The 22,892-nt window shown below is 43.7% G+C and overlaps 1 protein-coding gene across 1 annotated transcript in view; it reads left to right on the plus strand.

The window, feature by feature from the left end:
* The window catches only part of GAD2 (glutamate decarboxylase 2), a 74,504-nt gene that overhangs the window by 1,066 nt on the left and 50,546 nt on the right, over nucleotides 1–22,892 (plus strand). The window contains exons 2-7 of the mRNA XM_044227471.1: nucleotides 158–217; nucleotides 413–562; nucleotides 1,514–1,747; nucleotides 6,472–6,562; nucleotides 7,119–7,231; nucleotides 11,158–11,273. Coding sequence (XP_044083406.1) covers nucleotides 158–217; nucleotides 413–562; nucleotides 1,514–1,747; nucleotides 6,472–6,562; nucleotides 7,119–7,231; nucleotides 11,158–11,273 — 764 coding nt within the window. The remainder of the gene's footprint in view (nucleotides 1–157; nucleotides 218–412; nucleotides 563–1,513; nucleotides 1,748–6,471; nucleotides 6,563–7,118; nucleotides 7,232–11,157; nucleotides 11,274–22,892) is intronic.

Raw genomic sequence — 22,892 nt, forward strand, 5'->3', positions numbered from 1 at the left:
GGCTGCCGCGCCCCTCCCGCACCTGTCCTCTGTGCGGAGCTCCCGGCGGCCCTTTTCCCGACCCCGGGTTTAGTGCGTTTGTTCCCATAGAACGAAATTTCACACGTCTGCCGTTCTCTTTCTGCCTCGCTGTCCTCCTACCTGTCTTTCCTTGCAGCGAGAGCCTGGTGTCAGGTGGCCCAGAAGTTCACAGGCGGCATCGGAAACAAGCTGTGCGGTGAGTGCCCTGCTCGTGAGGGGGGAGGGAATCGAACACGGCCAGTCAGTCGCCTCTGGGTCCCGCGGGGCAATGTCACCTTCTCACCTCCGCATCCCCACCAGCGGAGCTGAGGTTTCTTGGCCGGGAATAGGCAGGGGCGAGGGGCCCGGGGCCGGCAGCCGGCTGACCAGCGCTCTCGTTGTGTTTGCCTAGCCCTGCTCTACGGAGACGCCGAGAAGCCCTCGGAGAGTGGCGGGAGCCAGCCCCCGCGGGCCCCCTCCCGGAAGGCCGCCTGCGCTTGTAATCAGAAGCCTTGCAGCTGCCCCAAAACGGATGTCAACTATGCGTTTCTACATGCAACAGGTAAATGCGCTTCGTGGGGTCCCCGGGAACCACTGTCCCTCGCACAGCCCCACCCATCGCGACGAAAAGGGACCGAGTGCCAGGGCGCTGACGCCAGTCGTCGAGAATCAGGGCGGAGGCGGGCGGACCTTGGGTGAATCTTCAGCTGTAAGCGAGAAACACTGTGCCTGTCCCTTCATCTGAGCCCCAACCCGGGCCTATGCGCAGCGTTGGGCCTCGGCTCTCTAGTCCCAGAGCCGCCCTTGGGTTTGCGTTTGGCGGAGGTCCCCGCGCGCGCTGAACCTCGAGGTCGGCTTCTTGGTGGCCGCTGAAACGAGTGGGACTTGGTTGCTGAGACGTTCTAGGTCTTTAGATCGCAAGAGTAACTCATAGACGCAATTTCACAGGGAAACTATTACCTTCACGTGAGACCTGTGCGGGGTTTTACTCCCCTGTGTTTACACACCCAGTCACCCAAATGAGCGCGCGAGTGCGCGCACACACACACATACACACATACAGACTTAGGAAATAGCGAGTCATCTTAATGGGTCAGAGATCCTAACATTGCATGCTCCACTTTGCCTGATTTGCCCAAAGGCAATCCTCAAACATTTCTGATGTGACGTATTTCCATAATCGTTTAAGATGATTTACTGAGATATAACATTTGGACGGACCCCTGTGAAACAGATGAATGGAGGCATAGTCTTTTTAAAAGGAAAGCAAACAACACGTTGTGGATTGAAATGCAAGAATTAATTTGGGATGGGGGGAGAAACCGTAATTTCTCTTTTTCCTTCGTCTTTGAAAAATACCTCCCCTTTAAAGAAAACGCTCTGCATTTCCAGATTTTTTTTTTTTTTTTAAGCACAACATCTCTCAATCCAAAGAGAAATTGCCGAATCAAGATCTTGCCTGGATATTTTCACGGTAAAATTAAAATGTGGCATTTTTTATTCCATTCTTTAGACCTGCTGCCAGCCTGTGATGGAGAAAGGCCCACTTTGGCGTTTCTGCAAGACGTTATGGACATTTTGCTTCAGTATGTGGTGAAAAGTTTCGATAGATCAACCAAAGTGATTGATTTCCATTACCCTAATGAGCTCCTTCAAGAGTATAACTGGGAATTGGCAGACCAACCACAAAATTTGGAGGAAATTTTGATGCATTGCCAAACGACTCTAAAATATGCAATTAAAACAGGTATTGTCCAGTCAAAAATAATAAAGCTCTTTTTTCCTTTTACAATTTTTATTTTATATTAAAATGTTTTCTGTTTTGGGGTTACTGGTATTTTCAGATTTACAGAGTTATTTTCATCAGTTAAAAAAGTCATTATTAGAATGCTATAAAGGAAAGGCACCCTTTACTATTGATGTTTTTGAAATTGATAATATCAGAAATATTATAAATGTATCAAGTATAAATCATCAGATTTACATTGCACGCATTTGGCCATGGAGATTAACCACTGATGTAGAAGCAACCATTTGGCAACAGTGGCCAGTAGAAGTGACCCAAAATGGAGACAGAAAGGGAATATAGAAATGAAAGCTCAAAAGGCATGATCCAAACAGAAGCCCAATACTAGTATAGTGCTAGTCATTTCCACGGAGTAGGAATGGTCAGACATTGGACAAACCATTCTATGTAATTATCGCTACAGAGAGACAATAATTTGGCATTGTCTCAAATGGCCAGGACCTCAGATTCAAACCCCAGGTTTTCTCTTTTTTTTTAAAGAAATGTCCACAAAAGAAAACACAATACGAACTAGCTTAACTATTCAACCGTGTTATATACAAGGATGTGTGTGTGCTTCGTAGCCATTCTGAATATAAAATGAAGAAAATGGGTGGGGGAGGGGAATCAAATATCCTTATCCTTATTTTAAAATGTATTTTGTATTTATTGCTTTTTTTTCACAGTAGTCTTCATATGCTATTCATTTTGCAGCCCCAGGTGTAACATTTATTTGGGCACATTCTAAGCTTTCATTTTATCTACGCAAAAATCAGCTGTTTGTCTCCCCATGATTACCTCTTCTTTTCCTGCCTTGTCTCTAACTATGCTGATGCATGATACCACTACACTTCCTTAAAGCAATAAAACTAAGAATGAATGAATACCACAAGGGATAGAATACCTTGTGGCTCTAAATTGATTTGTAGCCTTAAAAAAGATCCGCTGGCAAATAAAAATGTCACATGAATATTAATTACCATAGGAACTTGATCTTTTTATGTTGCCATCTCTTTGGTTAATGAATTCTCATATTGCTCTCATCAACAACAAGCATTTTACGAATGCTTGCTATGCGACTTTTAGCTACTTTTTGGGGTTTTGTTTTTCCATTTGTTATACCAACATAGAGGAAAAGTATGCAAAGAAGCAGCCTAGGTAAATGGATCTGCTGCATTATTAGTAACCGCTTCTGTGGGACTATAGACTTAGAACTAGGTACATAGGGAAAGGAGTTGAACTTGGTGGTTTTGATCACACTTGGTCTGTGGAGTATGAATTTTGAAGGCTTATTAGTTATCATTCTCAATTATGTTCAAGAGAATCCACACGATGTATATACTGGGCATTACAGATGTTTTTCCTCCCAGCTTTTGATGTATCTGTGGGTGCAAACCTGAACAGTGCCTTTAATTCATTTTTGTTTGACCCATTCCCCTACCCTAATATTTCAGTGTGATAATAGTAGGTTGCTACCTATTATATTTTTATTGCTACCAAACTGAAAAGAACCTATAAAAATGTTTTACATCTTCATCCTTAAAAGCTGGTGATGTCTGACGTGTAATTTAAAGAGTTAAGATAATGGGAATTGCAAGTCAATGAAAGTCATAGTTCTGTCCGTCAATGCTTCATTTAGCGTCAGGAGAAGATGGGGCCATTCAGTTCTTAGATTTTGCCATAATCCTTGTGAAACTGCTGGTCAAATGTAGTTCTAATGCATTTTATTTAAAGTTCAGAGGAAAATGGGATGAAGTTGGATTTCTAAGCATCAATATCAATATTATTTATAACATATGTAGTCTTCTGGTCTGCCCTGTTCCACCCCCAAATAGCAGTTCAAAGAATTAACACCAGCCACCTCTTTTTGACTGGCAAGTTTACAGGTTTTTATGTTATAACTAGTATTTGACTACTAGCCCTATTTAGGGTCTGTAAAGTTGTTACCATCTCTGTGACCATAAGGCATTTTAGTTCTCCTCAGGAGATGCTTTTTAAAAATACGTTAGCACCTGCTTTCTACCAAGGAGTCCATAATCTAATTTCCACTTGGGCTCCAAGCTCAGAGAGGAGTGAAGGGCAGTGGGGAAGATACTTGGAAAGGATAGTCTTCATGTATTGTTAAAATTACATCTGTAAGAACTGCTGGAACAGAAAACTGAAAACTGCAGAGAATGACAGAATTCTGGAATAATTAACATTTTCGGGGCCCATTGGACTTGGTAGTGGTAGTGGTAGGGGGGTTGGAGTGCAGGGGTTAATGTCTTGAGTCCTTTAACGGAGCCATCAGACAAAGAAATGGAAGCATCGATAAATGAGGCCATCCTTGGGTGCGTCCTGCGGGCACACAGAGAGCAGTTTGGACCGACTCTGTAGACCTCCCCAACCGATGGTGGACAAGAGGGTCAGGACCGCCAGGGGCTGGTCGTTGGCCAAGGCTGTGCAGCCTTCGCGGCTCATTTGCTAATCTGTGGGGAGCGTTGCAGAGGCGTGAGCGGCTCTAATCTCACGTTTCCTCCTTGCTGTCTCCCCGGCTGCGCGGCTGCTGCGCAAGGCCGCCAATCCCCGGCCGGTGGGGGCGGCGGCGGCGGCGGCGGCGGCAGCTGGATGCCCAGGACGGCTGAGACAGCTGGCAGCCTCCAAGGCAGGTCTCTAACACCCTTTCTCTCCGAGAGCCCTGCGTGGATTCGCCGGCAGCCTGCGGGGAGTCACAGGGAGGGAGCAAATAGAATATTTCCGCAGCATACTCCTGGAGAAATCGAGAGGACATGTTGTTCTAACCTGTCAAACTATCTCCCTCCATTTTTTTTCACATCACTGTCAGTGAACGAAAAATTTGAAGCACGAGAGATTCAGGTGCTGTGGGAGATCCAGGTCAAAAAAATAGAGAAGGGAGTCAAGCCATCGAAGCCTCAAACTTACTTCCCAGTTTTCCAATGGCAGGTAGCAGGATGGATGGGCCTTTTGATATCCTAGAGCTGGACACACACCTTGGAATTTCTCTCTCTCTCTCTCTTTTTTCTTTTTCTTTTTTTTTTTTCCAGAGGTTTTCATGCCAAAGTTTCCCGAGTGTTAAATAGTGTGTGATAATAGAGCCACATTCATCCAGAAAATGCATATGAATTGGGAGAGTAGATTAATGGATTGATTTGCTAATCCTTATTAATTTCCTCGCTTTAAAGATATGGCTTAGGGAAAGAGAAATGAAGGGGCATCGGGAGGGAGAAGCGGCTGTGATTTCAGCTGTGAGCTCTAATGAAATGGGGAGTCAATGAGGCAGAGACAGGGGAGAGCTCTTCCAGACCATGGCCCCGGGCGGCAGCTTTCTCACTTTCCCTGGATACGTAAACTGACAGGGTCAGCATCAGAGGGCCTGGTAAAGAGCGAAAAGGTAGAAGGGCACTGTGCACAGCCACAGGGAGGCAAAACAATGCCCGAGAGTGAGTGAGAGCCACACAAATCCCAGTCTCTTTGAAATGCGCCCTTTTCCAGCTCCTATCTTTTCTCCATGTCTAATTGTCTAGCCACATGCCAGAGGCTGATAAGAGCACTCCACTCCTGCAGATAAGCTCTGTATTGACTTTTGTCCCTGCTTTCCATTGCTTTCCTTTATCTTGTTCCGCCCATGCCGGCCTGAGACACCGTCATCCCCGGGCTTCACACAGGTGTGCGTAAGTGGAGGCCACCTTTTTATCAGATGCTATTTCCATAATTGATCATCTTCCAAAATTTTTGCTGCCAAGCAAATCACAGATTTAGAGATAGGCTTTTATGGGGCACAACAAGGAATGGAATTCTAATGAGGTATTTACAATCACATTTAAAATAATAGCCTCAGGAGTATTTGGATGTCAACTCCTTTAGAGAGTTTTAGAGAAATCTAGAAGTTAATTAGATAAGCCTTGCTAATGGATTCATCGGTCCATTGAATATATCTTCATGTATCTTGTTGACAAGGCAGTGATGTTGACTGTATCCCGCTTTATTTTAAATCACAACTGTGAAGCAGTTCTGTTGTTTGTAATCAAATATTTGGACCAAAAAGAATCAACAAGAATTAGATTTGCCTATGCCCTCTATAGGCAATCGTCACCTTTTGAATCCAGGACAAATCACTCAACAGACTGTCCTATTTTCCCATTTTTGCCTTGTCTTTTGTAATCATCAGTCATTTGTCACGGATATCATTACAAATGTTGGCATGCCTGGCGGAGGTCATGCTTTGACTGATTCCTGGAACAACTTCAACAAAAAAGGATTTTTAGCAGCACGAGTGTAAACAAGAATAGCTTTGGATTACATGAGCATTTTAGTTTGCAAATGTATTGAAGGGATGCTAGGAAATAAACTAGCATACGCATTGCAAACCCCACTTGTTATTTTTTTTATAGGGTAATGTTTAGGGGAAAGTTTTTTTTAGAGTGTGTTTTAAGAAATACCAAAACCCAAAATAGTCCCTCTTGTTAGATGAAATGCTCCTTTTGGGTGTATCTGCGTGAACGCACCTACACACACACACACACACACACACACACACACACACATATGCCCATGATGGGTTTCTGAATATGGATTTCCTATTACTGAAGGATATTTCAAGGTTCTTTAGCTGGAGTGATCCTGTGTTTGAGAGGCATTTAGTTTCACTGGATGCAGTCCTGATTCTGGTTTTCCATTATATTCAGGGCATCCCAGATATTTCAATCAACTTTCCACTGGACTGGATATGGTTGGATTAGCAGCAGACTGGCTGACGTCGACAGCAAACACGAACATGTAAGTCGTTAAATGTGGGGTGTTATTTTTTTTTAAATCCAGGATAATTATTAGTGAGATTTCGTGGTCTTTATTCTACTTCTCATGTGAAAATCTCTTTTTAATTAGGTAGCCCCTAACATAGTGATACAAACTTCAGAAGCATATGGGTGTTCACTTTAACTTAAAAGAGTCCTGATGTATCTTTCATGCAATCAAAGTTATATAACATTTTTCAAACACAAAAGGCACTTTCTTTGGCATTTTGGATTTATAATTATGTATAATGCGAACAAGAAACGGGACCAGATGATGTCTTTTAAATAATATTACTCTGGAATGTTCTTTATTTATTCAATATGACAAATAACCCTTGAGCATTAAGCCCTTAACTTTAGGAATATAGAAAAATGGGCAACCTTTAAGAAGACATAATTTTCTCTCTGTTCAATGTTATAATCAAAACCTTTGTGAATGTAGAGTTTGAAAAGGGATGTACAGTAGTTCTATGGATGTTGTAACAATGAAGTATTTCTTCGAGTTACATACATAAAATGTGGCCATTACTACTTTTCAGGTTCACCTATGAAATTGCTCCAGTCTTTGTGCTCTTGGAATATGTCACGCTAAAGAAAATGAGAGAAATCATTGGCTGGCCAGGGGGCTCTGGCGACGGGATATTTTCTCCCGGTATATGATATTTCAACCTTTCTTTGTATTTTTTCTTCTGATATGCAGTGCCTCATTATGAACCCAGGAGCGATTAAATACCTAGTCTGTATTTCTGCTTATGTTAAATAGGTTATGTTGATCAAAAGCATGAGTGTGATAATACATGACCATTGACCGTGCTTCCAAGCCAACTCCCCATGCTTGAGCAATAGTTATTTGTGTTCAGAAAGAGGACGAACAGGTGGAAATTTACCCAGTCTTTCTACTTTGATCCTATCTAGAAGGTGTGGTGGATCATGAGGAACAGAAGAATAAAGATTCCTCATAAGGGAATTCACTCTCTGAAACTCTTCCCACAATTAGTGAAAGGGTAGCCTCATTTAATAAAACCTTCTCTGTTTCGGGATGCATTATGAGGCACAGCTATGTAATAGAGCGTAGGTACTCTGTCTCTTTCAAGTAACCACCAGAGAAGCTGATTTACATTAATTTCAAGGAGGACAGAGAGTGACTTGGGAAACCGTTTCTTAAAGCTGAAACAGAGGGTGCTGATTCCTTCCAGAGGCTTCTCTCACCTTCCCTTCTTGCATCCTGCTTTTTATCACCAGCCACTGGATTCTAAACTCCATTGTTCACACCTCTTGCAGCCAAGAGAATCAACCTGACACAAAAAAGCCTTGCCCTTGGTTCCGGATCTGTATGTGACCTTGGTTTTGATGCAGAGAAGAAATAGAAGTTAGAAAGGTGATTGGAAGGGAGAATCACTGACCCGTGGAAAATAAATCTGATGCGCACACCGTCACCTAATCAGTGGCAGGAGAGGGTCATCAGAATGGGGCCGGTGCTCCGTGCACGGAGACTGGCCCTGTTGGGGAGGCCACAGCCTCCTTGCCATTATGTCAGCAAGGGCCATGTCAGGATGTCCCTTCCACAAACCCACAGAGACAAGTGGATGAAGAGGGAGAGAGAAAATAAAGAACAGGTTGAAAGAAGAAATGATAGGCAGGCAACAGTGGGCTCAAGGGTATGGCTTAAATTAAGCAGCCTTACCTACAAGCTTAGATCTGCTATTATATTTTATGCTTTTAAAGATACAACACCATTTTTCAGGTGCTGAAGGAAAACATGTTAGTTAAATGGAAGGGAAAATTAGCCTTTTTTAATTTTTTTTTTCCGTTAAACGCCAGCTGTGATGAATTTAAAGCTAGCCTTTATTTTGTAAGGGAACTCAGTTTTCCTTTGAAAAACCATTCCCCATGGAGGGAACTTTGTCATCCTTGTCTGAAACTGAGGCTCTTAAGGTATTTTTCATGAGGAATTAGGTAGTGTTCAAAGACCAGCATTGTTTCTATCTCTATTCTTCCTCTTACAAGGTTGGTTATGTGATTGAGCGTCCTGAGCTCTCTTTAGTGGTCCCCAGGAGAGACAAGAGAACAGCTGCTCCTGCCGACCCTGAAAGCTTGGCTAAGGGGGCTTGGGCCAGGCCTAATGTAGCTGTTCTTGGAACCCTCTTGGCCCGGAAAATATATACCCAGAGAAAGAACCCTCTTTGGCAGTTCTGCTAAGTATGGACGCCCCATCAATGACAGAAGATGATCATGTGGAAAGACTTAACCTTGATCATGGGGCTTCTTCCTTGGAGCTTAAAGATCCATATTCTCTCATGTCAAGATGGAAACCACTGATGTCATGCTAAGTATCAGGCCAACATTGCAAAGTGGGGAGGGGACAGAAGAAAAGGCCATTGGCAACCTGTTTCTGTTCTGCTCTCTACAAGGCATTACAGAGGAGAGATGGATTATAGCATCCTCTTTTGCAAATGGCTGCCTTTCCAGGTAGCCTCCAGCCTTACTCCTAGGATATAGGGTCTTCCAATTTAAGGAGTCGGGATAGGGGAAATCATACCTTGTATGTGCCTGAGATCTGAAAGTCCTATTGCCTGGGACTAAACACAGAGATATAGGTCTGTGACTTGAATACATAGCTCAGCTCATTTTACTTTGCACCTCCGTCTATAACATCCAGAGGCTTCATGGAAAGGTCTCTGGAGCTTCTAGAAGAAATCTGTTTATATGATGTCACCTATGCCTGGGAGCTGAAGACTACTGGAGTGTTCCTCACTACTCAGCAAGTCATGAAGGACCAAAGGAGAAGAAAAGGATATGTTGGCTTAGTCACAAACCTTCCCTGTCTAACGGGATTTTCCTGACGATTCAGAGCTCGTTTTTGCATCCTTCCTCTCAAGATGCATCTGTCCTCCTGCCTGGGTGGCATAAAGCAGTCTTCTCTAACGATCCAGAATCTTCTTCATGTCTCTCAGGGCTCCTGGATCTTTAGACAGAGAATATAATTGGAGTGAGGAGGCAAAATGAGGAGTGGCAAGGTAGAGCTGGAAGGTTCTTGAATAACTGTGCTATGTGACGTGTTTTCTTTGTGTTCATCTTCCCCTTTTTCTCCTGCCTCCTTTCTCCCCAGCCTCTCTCACAAGAACAAGTGGGGCAGTGCTTCTCTGCTGGGGCTCCTGTACCCCCTAGGGGACATTTGGCTATGAATGGAGAAGTTCTCAATTGGCACAACTGGGTGGGGTTGGGGGGGAGGCAGGTAGCACTAGCAGCCTCTAATGGATAACAGTCGGGGATGCTGTTAAACACCCTGCAGTGCCCAAAACAGCTCCCACCCCCGCCCACCCAACAAGCCGTTCTCATGCCCAAATATCATGAAGTACTGAGACTGAAAAACCATTGGATGGAATGGAATTTCCTTTAAAAGCTGGTCCCTTTCCCAACCTCAGCCCTTATAGACAAGGTGTCTGCTCAAAGCAGGCCTGACCTGGATTCTGCTTGCCCCATGTCTCTGGGGTTCAGAAGATGTAGAAATTGCCCTTATTCTGACTGAAGACAGAGCCAGGACCAGGCTGCCTGCTTGCTTCAGGACCCGGGGTGCATGAGGCAAAAGTCATGGCCCTATGTGAGCCATTCAGTTTGGTACAAAGAGCTCTCCGCTCCTCAGCCACCCAAAGGGAAGGGAACTCAAAGCCCAGTGTGTCCCCTATAGGAAAGGAGGAGATAGTGGCCTCACTCTGCCTCATGATGTCCCTGTTTCCACGTCATCATCTCCATTTGCATGCACAACAACCTGTCTTCATCTTATGTTGCAAAAATTCTAAACTTTCCAACAATCTTGGGGGAAAGCTCACTTTTCTTTGCTGGAGACCTTACTTATAAGATACAAATGTTATGGCGGGAAATCCTTGACAATCTTAGGACGACACAGGAAAGGCAATTCTACACAGATTTAAAATTCCCTTAGTTTTGTGTTTTCTTATCATTATGAAATAAGATTTTGTTAGCTATTTTAATTATATTTCTGTGATATCGTTGAGTGGGAAGAATTTCTGGGGAAATGCACAGATGAGTATGATGAAATTGGCTTGGATGTTTATCCTCATTCTATGAGAATTGTGGATTAACAGTCCACACCATTAGCTACAACAGACTTATCTTAGTGCAAGTACAAGACATTGCCCGAGTTGAAACAAAAAGAACTGTTTTCTCCATCAGGATAAAAATAAGATTTCCACAGGCCTAATGAAGAGTGACCACGTTCCCATGGTGCGAAGGAAGGCAACAATTTCTCAGTTCTAAAGAACCTCTTCAAAGGAGTCCCAGCAAAAGCAGAATCAATTGGCAGTTCTGTTCAGTTGGGATACAAAGGGGTGGTATGTGTCCTACGGTTTGGCCCAATGATCCCTTCTCTTGACCCTCCTAGCTTGAGGATTCAGTCTGAGTTTGAGGATTCAGTTCAAAGAATAACCAAAAAATATGGCCTTTCCCTGTGTCCAAGGAGGAGTCTAGGTCACTGGAAATAAAGAATGGTGCTTGCATGTGAAATGCTGTTGGTAAGGACTACAAAAGGTCACTGTGTGTTGCTGTTACTTCCTTTAGGTGGCGCTATATCTAACATGTATGCCATGCTGATTGCACGCTTTAAGATGTTCCCAGAAGTCAAGGAGAAAGGAATGGCTGCTGTTCCCAGGCTCATTGCCTTCACATCAGAGCATGTACGTTGTTTCTGTTCTTTCCAAGTATAAAGTTAGTCTGTAAAGCCCAAGTGGAAAGAGTCATATTTGGAAATGCTTTATCCCCAGTGAGTAGATACTTCTTGGGAGAGAATGAGGGGAGAGAACAGTTGAGTGGCACAATGAGGTTGAACCCCTTTCTCTTTGAAATGTAGGAAAACCCTCAAAGAGAAAGCAGGATGTTTTACTCCTAGTTTCTACACATCATTTTTCTGTAATAATGTTGTGGGGGTGGGGGAAGGAAGAGAGGAGAGGCCAGAGGGACTATGAACTCATTTGGACGACTGAGGCCATGACTACATAACTCGAATCTCCGGAGTGTCCCACTGATAACAATCTTTCGGTATGAAAATTCCGACCAGATGTTCTATCTTAATGGTGACTTGCACCATTTAATGCTTATCTTTGGCAGACTTAACCAGAGGATTCACCACTCTGGAGAAAAAGCCTAGCGGTCCTATCTGTCATATCTGATCTTCAAGTCAGTTCTGTCTCAGCCCATTACAGCCTTCTGCGTCCTGCTAGGCTGCTGGCCAGGTGGGATGCTGAGAGCTGGGACTTCTAGCTGAGCGCCACAGCATAGTACTTCATATTCTTTCCATGGCTTCAAAGAGTTAAAGCCATTCTCCCTACCTCCGAGGACACATTGAATAAAGTGGCCCACCCTGTTCACAAGATAGATGGCTTCCCTCTGCTAGGCCTCCAGCTTTCCTTCCTTTGCAGAGATAAAACCACACACAAGCTCAAAGCTACGCTTTGTAGCTGTTTGAGCAACATCTTGGCTCCAAATTCTCCCACCACACAGTCCTGCAGTAAACCAGAGGCTGTTCTTGCCAGGCGTTAGAAAGCATTACCTGCCATGGAATTCCTAAGATTTTTCCTTCACAACCTCTGCCTCAGAGTAGCCTAGGGTCTGGGAAAGAGTTGCTTCAGAGAAGATCAAAAAGCCCTCTGATGGTGGGGGAAATGGGAGATGGGGAGGGTATAGGGGTCTATAGGGAAATGAGAGATTCCTGTAAAGAGACATCAGTGGGGAGAGGCAGGGAGTTATAGTGGGAGTCAAGGCACATCTCCATAGAACTTTAATTTTTTTGCTTTAAGTGATGTGTGTGTGGTGTGTGTGTGTGTGTGTGTGTGTCCATAACAAGGAAGCAAAGGGCAAGTACAAACTAGAAACCAGTGAATACAATTCACAACCATAGCAGTAGCCATTGATTCAAAGAAACTCGTGATTTATGTTAACAAATTATCATCAGCATTCTGTTTTTGGTCATGTTTTATCATTTTCTTGTTTTGTTCCTTTGCCCTTCCTCAACTTACAGAGGTCAAATTTAGCAGAGACATTCACAGCCTGAAATTACCTGCCTTTGCTTTCCTATTACTACTTAAAAATTTACCACAAACTTAAAGGATTAAGCCAACATAAATTTATTATCTTATAGTTCTGGAAGTCAGAAATCTATAATGGGTCAGGCGATGCTCTGTTCCTTTGGAGACAGTAGGGGAGAACCCATGTCCTTGTTTTTTCTACCTTCTAGAGGCCACCTGCCTGCCTTGGTTCATAGCCCCTTCTTCCAATTCAAAACCAGTAGCAGAACATCTTCAAATCTCTCTCTCCCGGACCTCTGCTTCTGTCACCACATCTTCTCTGGTTCTGACTCTCTTTCTTACCCCTATCCCAAAGATCTTTGTTATGACATTGGGTCCACCCACATAACCTAGGACAATCTCCCAATCCAAGAACCTTAGCTTAATCACATCTTCAAAGCCCCTTTTGCCATGTAAGGTAACATATTCTTAGGTTTCAAGGATTAGGATGTGAACATCTTTGCAGAAAGAGCGTTATTCAACCTATTAAGCCAGTATCTTACCATGAGATAACTTTCATTTTTCAGCTTCTTGGGAGAGAAAACCATGATATATTTTTTCCAGTTATTATTTCGCTATACTCTTGTACCTCTAAATAGTTAAATGTTACTCTATTCTCAGTCTCAAAAAGGTCAGATGATCCTATACTGAGCATCTTCTTTTGGTTTCCATGCTGTTTATATAACTCAAAATGAGTTTGGTCAACCAGAAAGCTGCCCTGTGCTCTCTAGTTTCGTGTGAATTTCTTGGCTCAAGCTTCATGGAAATTGACTTAACCTTGCTCACAAAGCCCAGGTCATGTGGTTTGGGAATAATTCTATGCTATGCCTCCGTTTCTTGCTACAGCAAACTAAAAGGCTAATTCTTGACTTCTAAGTGAAAGAAGGGGGATTCAGCTATACAACAGCCATTCCATTCTTCCTCCTCCTTCTTGTACCTTTATCCATGCACATAATTATGAAAGAACATTTGAATTATGAACCTTTCCTAAAATACCAATTGGTTCTAACTCTATACCTATTTTTTTTAAAGATTTGATTTATTTGACACAGAGAGAGAGAGAGATCACAAGCAGGCAGAGAGACAGGCAGATGGGGAGGGGGAAGCCGGCTCCCCACAGAGCAAAAAGCCTGATGTGGGGCTCGATCCCAGGACCCTGAGACCATGACCTGAGCTGAAGGCAGAGGATTAACCCACAAAGCCACCCAGGCATCCCTCTATACCTATTTTTTGACAGATGAATTCTTTTTCTAATTTATGATATCCTATTTATGATATCTAATTTATGATACCTGATATCCTATAACTATTTGACTATTTCCACCACACTTCCAATATACATTAGCTCATTTGATTCTCATGACATTCTTGTAGGACAGGTGGAGCAGAAATTATTATTAGCATTTTTTTAATAAAGAGGCCGTAGGTAGGGCTGGGATTAAATAGGTTTCCTGACTCCCAGGCCAGTGAGGTCCCTGCCCCAACTACCTATGTAAAAATCAAAATCAAAAGATTCAGCGACAACATCTTATATGCCACAGCCCATCAGTTAATTTAGCATTCTATACCTTCCCAAGTAAAATTTCCACCAAGATCTTTTCTGGTAATGTGACTGTGTTGCTAAATTATTATTCTCCTCACTAAAAATAAAACAAAACAAAAAAACAAAACAAAACAAAAATACTTTATTATCTCATGGGGCTGGACTGGAGGGGACATTTAGAGCTCATTTAAAGCACTGCTGTGTCTCATTGAACACTTGATCCAAACCATTCTGGACAGATGAACCCTTGAAGTAGCCTTGCCCATGAAGATTTGGATTAAGAGGTAACATGATCTCTATATCTAGGTCCTTCTGCTTCTAGACCTCAGGGCCATTCCATTCCATTCCATTCATTACTTAGTGTAATTCCTTCCAGCTTCAGGCCTGCCATACATTCCCTTAGTCTTTCCAAGTTTTACAATTACCTTGACTCCACCAGCCCCAAAAATAGATCTTCACAAGCTGAAAAAGATTATCAAGTCATGTAATGCCAGACAATTTCCATCTTTGCATGGCAGTTTCATTCCTGAGTCCCTTGACACAGGGAGAAACAGTAGTGGGAAAGCTGCTTTGGGATCCAGTGGAGAGAAGGAAGACCAAAGGCTATGGCAGAAGGTGCTTCAAGTATTGTCTCTCTCAAAGCTCTCTGAGAGTTTCCAAGGCCCAATACTTTTGAGAATCAAATGAGAGTCTCTTATAAAACAACTCACCTCAGCTCCTAGGATGTAGGAAACACTACATAAATATTAAGTAAAATTTTTTAAAACCCCACAACCTTATGAGGAACCCAAATCCCAGAGGTGGGAGATGCTTTGCCCAGGGTTTTTAGCCAGTCAGAAGCAGAGTCAGCCCTTGAGCCTGTTCCCTGACAATCCCAACACTGTTCTTCAACTACTGGGCTGGGTGACCTCTACACCACTCTAGCTGGCTGCTCTAAATTCACTTGTAGCATCCTTGCTAAAACCTTATTTTCCACGTGTTGGTTATTCTAGTGCTAATTTAATTTCCTGATCTATTGAGCCAGGTCAAGTTACTGTCCTTTCTTCTAGTCTGAGCACTGAGTTGTGTATAGAGCCATAGGGATGGAAATGACATTAAGAAACATCACACACTGAGGAAGGGAAGGGTCATCTTTTTTTTACTAAATGGCCCTCACTGTCTCTGTTGCAGCCCCAAAGCTACACATCCCTTTTCTGGACACCAACTCAGACAAGAAGTTTCTCTTTGTTGATAAGGAGGTCAAGCTATTACTTTTCTATTTGTTCAACTCCAACTGTTTTCTAGAAATTTTGAATAGGACTAAATTAAATAAATAGTATTGCCATGAAGAACATTAGAAGTAGTAAATATTATCACTGAGTTGAAACAAGAGATAGCATTTAAGCTCTGAGTAAAGAGTTTTAAGACTATTTTCCTCCCAAATGTGGAATCACAAAAAATCAGAATTGGAAAGGATCTTAAAAATTGTCTGATTCTATGCTCATCCTTTGCTGGAATCTCATCCTTGTCACCAAATCTTCAGTAATAGAGGATCTTGGCAAAAATTAATCTGATGAGATTAGAGTCCCTTCTTGAAACTGGGTTTAGAGGGAAGTTAAGACTCTGGCTGAGTAATTCACATCTCGGCTTGAATCCTTCGAAAGCCCAAATAAGCTTCTTTACAAATTCCTCTTATTTCTTTGTGTGCAACAAGCTCTCCCAGAAATAGTCTCAGTGAAACAGCGTATTTGCATCTAGGAAAAACGTTCTTCATAATCAGAATAGGTAGTGGGATCTTTTAGGCAAATCAGCACAACTCACTCCACTCTTCACAACCAGTCACTGATGTTCTGCTGAGACCCCTCATGGCCTCAGCCCACTTACACAGGGAGATGATTGTAATAATTGTTTAGAAAGATGGTTTTCATATCACAACACTACGTGAGAGGGCTCCATTCCAAAAACAGATGTTTTTTATGTTTAAAAAAAAAAAAAGGAACTTACTGTGACCCAGGCAGCTTGGAAAGACAGCTCCCATGTAATGCTCTCCATTGTCTAAGCTTAGTCTGACAAAACTTCAGTAAGTGAAATTGTGAGCTAAATGCAAGTTACCTTCAGCCTCTGCATTCCCACCTCCTGCTTGTTTCAGGGCCCTCATCACCCCTGTGTTATTTTCTCCTTCTATTCAATCCCATCAAGACCTACTCTCAGGAAAGAGCCTGAGAGTCCTGTAAGTGATGGGTAAAACCTAGGTGTGGCCTCTTGTGGGGGCATTTCCATTGCAGTAGGAGACAAAGCCACAAGGCAGGAAGGCACAGTGCGGCCATGGGGCCATGGGGTGGTGGGATGTGTTCTTTACACCTTCACTCTGTGCCAGGCATTGCTTCAGGCACTGGGAAGACAACAGTGAACAGAAGAGACCCAGTGCCTGCTCTCAAGAGGCACATAGTGTACAGTGGGGGAAGGAAAGGATGGGGGTCTGGAGGGGACAGTCACTCTTCTCAGTGCCCCTGAGACCACACTGAGTGATCACTATAACTGAATTCATGCTCAGTGCTGATGTCCACATTTGTCACCAGATATCATCCTTGGATCTCCATCCTTGGATCTCCATCCTTGGATGAGATCCTTGGAGATCCTCCATCCTTGGATCTCCATCCTTGGATCTCTCCTCATGTCAACTTAATCTTCATACACACCATTCTTTCAGGACTTACTTAGGGCACAAATTCACAATGGGTGACTTTACACTGTACAACTATGAGTAATAAGTAGTAGCAGCCTCCCAGAAATGCCTTGTACCAGGTCCATATCATGTCAGTATCACACAGAGCCTCTGAGAACATGGTTTTGGGATCCCCTATCCTCCAAATCATTATAATTAGATATCAATAAAGTGGTCTCACAGAGTACCAGCTTCTTTGTAAATCAGAAGGTTTAGAAAGCAGAATGCTCTTTTAAGGCCACTTGATGAATAAAAGCAAGGACAAGGACTACCAGTCTGTCTAAGGCAGAAAAAGCTATCATTTTACTCAAATCCCAGGATGTATAGAGAGCAAATCAATGAATGTGTGGGAGAAGTGTGGAGAAGAAGAACACTGTTAGTCCTAATATCACTGAGTGGGGCAGGGTGTCCAAAGCATGTGGAGGGATCAAAGAAGCAGATTTCAGCTCATTCATTGGTGGGCTTTCGGACCCATTTGTTGGGGGTCCTGATGTGTAAGCCCCCACCCCATCCACCTCTGTTCTATATCTCTACACACACTTCATTCACTCCATTCACAAAGGGGTTCAAGTCCAAGGACAATCAGTAGGCCTTAGGGCTAGAAGACAGAGCTTTTGACAGAATGTCAGAAGAGAGAAGAGCTGAGATTTCCAACTTAGTGTGCCTTTTTTCTTCTTTTGAAGTTATGAGTTGCTTCTTCCCCAAAGCAGCTAGAAGGGCTTCCTACTTGGGAAGGACCCCATCTTGGGCCTTTTGGGGGTGGGTGTCAAGAAGATCTCTGGACTTGCTTTTATAGTAGGCTTTAGATGAGAGGTGTTGGGGTCTATTTAGCCCACGATTGGCTCCAATTACTAAGCCACACCTCAGTATTGGGATTTGTGGCCAGAGATTGATGGCAATAAGTAGTGGACATTTTTCTGGACTTGCTGTCTAAGCATATGGTCAAATTCAATCAATATTTGCTAATAATAAATATTTGCTAAACCAACCACCAAAGTCCTTGCCCTCATGCAACCTATGTTCTGGTAGGGGACAGATAGTAAATAAATATTTATTCTAATGTCACATGCTGACAAGAGAATAGGGCAGAAGGGGGCTGTTTGACAAGATGGTCATAGAAGGTCTCTGTGGAGAGGATATATAGTCGCAGGGACCTACATCAAATGAGAGAGGGAGCCACATAAATATCTGAGGGAAGGGGGTGCCTGGGTGGCTCAGTGGGTTGAGCCTCTGCCTTCAGCTCAGGTCATGGTCCCAGGGTCCTGGGATTGAGCCCCACATTGGGCTCTCTGCTCAGCAGGGAGCCTGCTTCCTCCTCTCCCTCCACCTGCCTCTCTGCCTACTTGTGATCTCTCTCTCTGTCAAATAAATAAATAAAATCTTTAAATATATATAGAGAGAGATATAGATATAGATATAGATACAGATATAGATATAGATATATCTGAGGAAAGGATTTTCCGAGAAATGGAATAGCAAATACAAAGACTGAGAGGAACAAATTTAGTGAGCTCACTGAAGACTGGGGAGTCCAGTACCATCAGGTAGAGAGAGCAAGAGGAGGGGAGGCAGGAGACGAGGTAGCCCCCTACCTCGTAGCCAGAGACTGAGGTAGCCAGAGATTGAGGGCTGTTTTAATAACCTTTGTGTCTCCAGGCTTAGCAGAGGCTTTCCCTGAAGCCCTGTGGTCCACCAGGCAGTTGAATCTGTGTCTCAGTTAAGTATCTGGATGTGACCAACAATGGCTTGAAATAGTTACTGTGGCTTTCCAAACTGCTTATCTAAATTGCAATAGAGGAAGAGAAACCAGCATGTCAAGAGACTGAGTGGTTTGTCTCAGAGCTTTCCACCGCACCCCTCATTCTCTCACCATCCCTAAAGACAGGACAGATTTACTGTCCCCATTACAGAAGCAAGCAGTGGATGCGCCACCCCAGTCACAGGGCTGGATAGAATGACGGAGCTCCGGCCCCTGCCTCAGCCTGTGGGCTCTCATTCTCACGAATTCTTACTCCGGATAATCTCATCCTCCTCAAGCCCAGAAAGCCTGCTTACTTTTTAATGACAATTATTTTATAACCATAAAACCCCATGGTCATTTGCACATCTTTCAAATGTCAGCTGAATCATGTAACCTGTATCTAGATTACTTATGATATTTTTTAAAAGATCAAGAAGTTAATATTCCATCAACCTCAAAGATTTTCTTTAGTAGAAAATAAAAATCAGATGGGTTTTAACATTTGTTACCCAAATAAAAATACGAGTTAGTTCTAAATAAGCCTTGGGTTCTATCAAGTCTATTGTTTTTCCAAAATCAGGGTGGAGGAGATATGGGGGATATTCATTAACTCATTCCCCAGCCATTTTTTAAAATATTTTATTTATTTATTTGACAGAGAAAGAGAGAGAGAGAGAACACAAGCAGGGGGAGTGGGAGAGGGAGAAGGAGACTCCCAGCTGCGCAGAAAGCCCGATGTGGGGCTGGATCCCAGGACCCTGGGATCACGACCTGAGCTGAAGGCAGACGCTTATCCGACTGAGCCACCCAGGGGCACCCCCGCACCCCCAGCCATCCTAGTGATGAATGACTGATCATTACAGGGCCTTGATGATTTGGGGACACATGTGACTCCCTATGGCTTTCAATTTTTGTTCATACCTTTACCTTCCGAAGCCACCCTGAGCCATCAATCCCTTTTCTCTCACCTCGACACCACCTGTCCCTATTGCCCTCTGCTCCTGAGCAGGCGTCCTCTGGGCTCTCTCCAGATGCCGGTTTCCCGGCTCTTCGGCTTCCAGCCCTGCTGCTCTGCTGTGGTTCATCAACAAGTAGTTCCATTAAACGTGGCGCCAAGGGTTAAAAATGCTTTCCCTTGTGCTGTCTCACCAGCACGGAGATGTACTATTGAAGCTGTTTTCACTGTTTCTTCCTCATTAGGTAGTGTCTTTTTTATCCACCGCCACCCCCACTCCTCCGCCCACCCTCTGGCTCCTTGCTTGCCATGGTCCTTGCTATTTGTGGATAACATCTAGTGATTTCCCTGCTCCCTTTCCCGAAAATGTAAACAGGCTCAGTGTTCGGTCCCTGATCTTCCATTTTCATGCCTCATATCACCTTTGTTCCCCATCTCGAAGCTTTCTCTTTGGGCCTGTGTTTTTCTTTAAGTGTGTGGCGTTTGCTCCAGTGATCAATTATCCTAGGTAATTGCTCCTCATTTGAGCATCCCTATTCTTTCTCATTAAAGACCAGACAAGACTACTGCCTCTCATTGACCAGGTGCATCAGATCTCTTACTTGGCCTCAATTTGCCTTTTTGCAGTTTAGGACTGAAACAGAGACAGAAGTAAAACCAAGGAATCACTGAAGTAGTAATTAGTTAAGGTTTATTGCTCACACACCCAAAAAAGGCAGTTTGCAAACTGGGAGGCCTGAAACCAAAACATAAGCTTGAGACTCAGAGAATTTTGTTATAAAGCAGCTTAGGGAGCTCAGAGGGAGGCACGGTTAATTATTCCCAGGGATTGGTAACAACATTAGAATTTTCTTCAACGAAAGTGAATTGGTTAGTGGTTACCTCCTATCAATTTGGGGGAAGAACTTAAGTTTCAGTTATGATGTTCAGAGGCATAAGCGCGATGTGACCCAGGTTGTTAGCCTCATTTGTCATGCAAAATAAGCTGAATTAAGCTTTGCTTGTATGACTAAACTGGCTTTTGTCTGGTTTAGGAAATTTTCAAGTCTGGTCTCTGTGTGCATTTGATTTGAGCAGTGCTTTCGAGCTCATTCACAGAGGGACCTTGTGCTTGCTCAGTGGACAGCTGGCTCCTCTGTTCTGTGCCCTCCCTGCAGTGACACACTGATGTGTGTCCCTCCCCTCCCCCGCCACCAGCTCATTCTTCTGGGGGCCTCCCAGGAATCTGCTAACCATGCAAGAGGGAACACTTCTGTTTGTTGTTTGTTGTTATCATTCACTGTTACAAACCCAGTTAAGCTTTCTCTCCTAGTTTCCAGGTATCTCGGGAAGGATGGTCTACTTTGTCTTTCTGAGTTTGTAAAATGAGCTAATGGCCCCTTCTCACCACGTCTCAGCTACACTGGGCCCTTTAAACTCCCCTAGGCAGTGCCTCGTGTCTTGGTTCACGTTATTGGCCACTGTTAGAAATGGGATTTCTTCTTGCTTATCAGACACATCCCCTAAAAATACACATGTTAACAGTGCCTGTGCTGCATATTTAAGAATTCAGATGAGTCAAAAGTGGGCATTCAGGGAGAGGACACTCTGGACCGCTAACTTAAAATTCCAGTCAGCAACCCTTTGGAGATGTAAATTGAGGAAGCAGCCCTCCTTTTGGACAGCTTAATGATCTGTAGTTAATAGTAAGAGGCTGCTGGGCAGATGCCATACAGCTGGGCTTACGTTAGCCTCTCTCAGCTCTCCAAATTACCCCATGATTACAGCCATTGAGATTCAGCATCCTACCCGGGATTCTGTACCCAAAAGCACAAAGATCTGGCGGTGGCTTGTCAGTGTGGCCTTTCTCTGCACACCATCCTGCCCAAGCCAGGGACTGGTGCCTTCTCCCTGGTCCTCCTTCAGGCCGAGCCATCGCCTGCACCGGCATTAGCTCCCCAACAAGTCTGGGATGAAGCGATGCTGGACTGAACTTCTTCTCTTACTTGAGTGCCCCCAGTTTCGCTAAACTTGACAGAGACTGCGTGGCATCTCTTGGTAGGAAAATATAAGCCTGGAAACCATATAGTACGTAGTTCCTGGAGGCAGTTGGCTTGTTTTTATGTCTTATATGTAAAAGTGTCTTGGATTACTGTGTGTTGGGATGGCGGGTCCATTTAAAAGTCCCAGGATCTTGTTATCTTCACCCAGAAACTCAGGTGAGTTCAACAACCACCACCACATTCAAAAAACCCATTCAAAAAAGGGCAAAGGACTCCTTAAAACATTTCCTTTTTTTTTTTTAAGATTTTATTTATTTGACATTTCTTTTTTTTTTAATATTTTATTTATTTATTTGAGAGAGAGACAGTGAGAGAGAGTATGAGCGAGGAGAAGGTCAGAGGGAGAAGCAGACTCCCCTTGGAGCTGGGAGCCTGATACGGGACTCGATCCGGGGACTCCAGGATCATGACCTGAGCCGAAAGCAGTCACTTAACCAACTGAGCCACCCAGGTGCCCTCTTTTTTTTTTTTTTTAAGATTTTATTTATTTATTTGACAGGCAGATATCATAAGTAGGCAGAGAGGCAGGCAGAGAGAGAGAGGAAGCAGGCTCCCCGCTGAGCAGAGAACCCAATGTGGGGCTCAATCCCAGGACCCTGGGATCATAACCTGAGCCAGAAGCAGAGGCTTTAACCCACTGAGCCACCCAAGTGCCCCTCATAGAGACATTTCTTTAAAGATGATGTACAAAGGGCCAATGAGCCAATAAAAAGATACTTAACGTCACTAATCATTAGGGAAATACAAATCGAAACCATAATGAGGTATCGCCCCACCCCCATTTGAATGACTAGTATCAAAAACCAGAAAATAACAACTCTTGACGAGGTTGTGGAGAAATTGGAATCATTGAGCCCTGCTGGTGGGGACACAAAAAGGCGCAGCTGCTGTGGGAAATAGGATGGCAATTCGTCAAAAATAGAATGACCGGGGCCCCTGGGTGGCTCAGTGTTAAAGCCTCTGCCTTCATCTCAGGTCATGATTTCAGGGTCCTGGGATCGAGCCCCGCATCGGGCTCTCTGCTCATCAGGGAGCCTGCTTCCCGGTCTCTCTCTCTGCCTGCCTCTCTTCCTGCTTATGATATCTGTCTGTCAAATAAGTAAAATCTTTAAAAAAAAAAAAAAAAAGAATGACCATATGACCCAGCAATTCCATTTCTGGGGATACACCCAAAAGAATGGAAAGCAGGTCTCGAAGAGATGTTTGTACACCCTCGTTCATAGCACTGTTATCCCTCATGACCAAAAG

Source organism: Neovison vison, chromosome 12 (assembly GCF_020171115.1).
Source record: "Neovison vison isolate M4711 chromosome 12, ASM_NN_V1, whole genome shotgun sequence".
Taxonomy (NCBI): Eukaryota; Metazoa; Chordata; class Mammalia; order Carnivora; family Mustelidae; genus Neogale; species Neogale vison.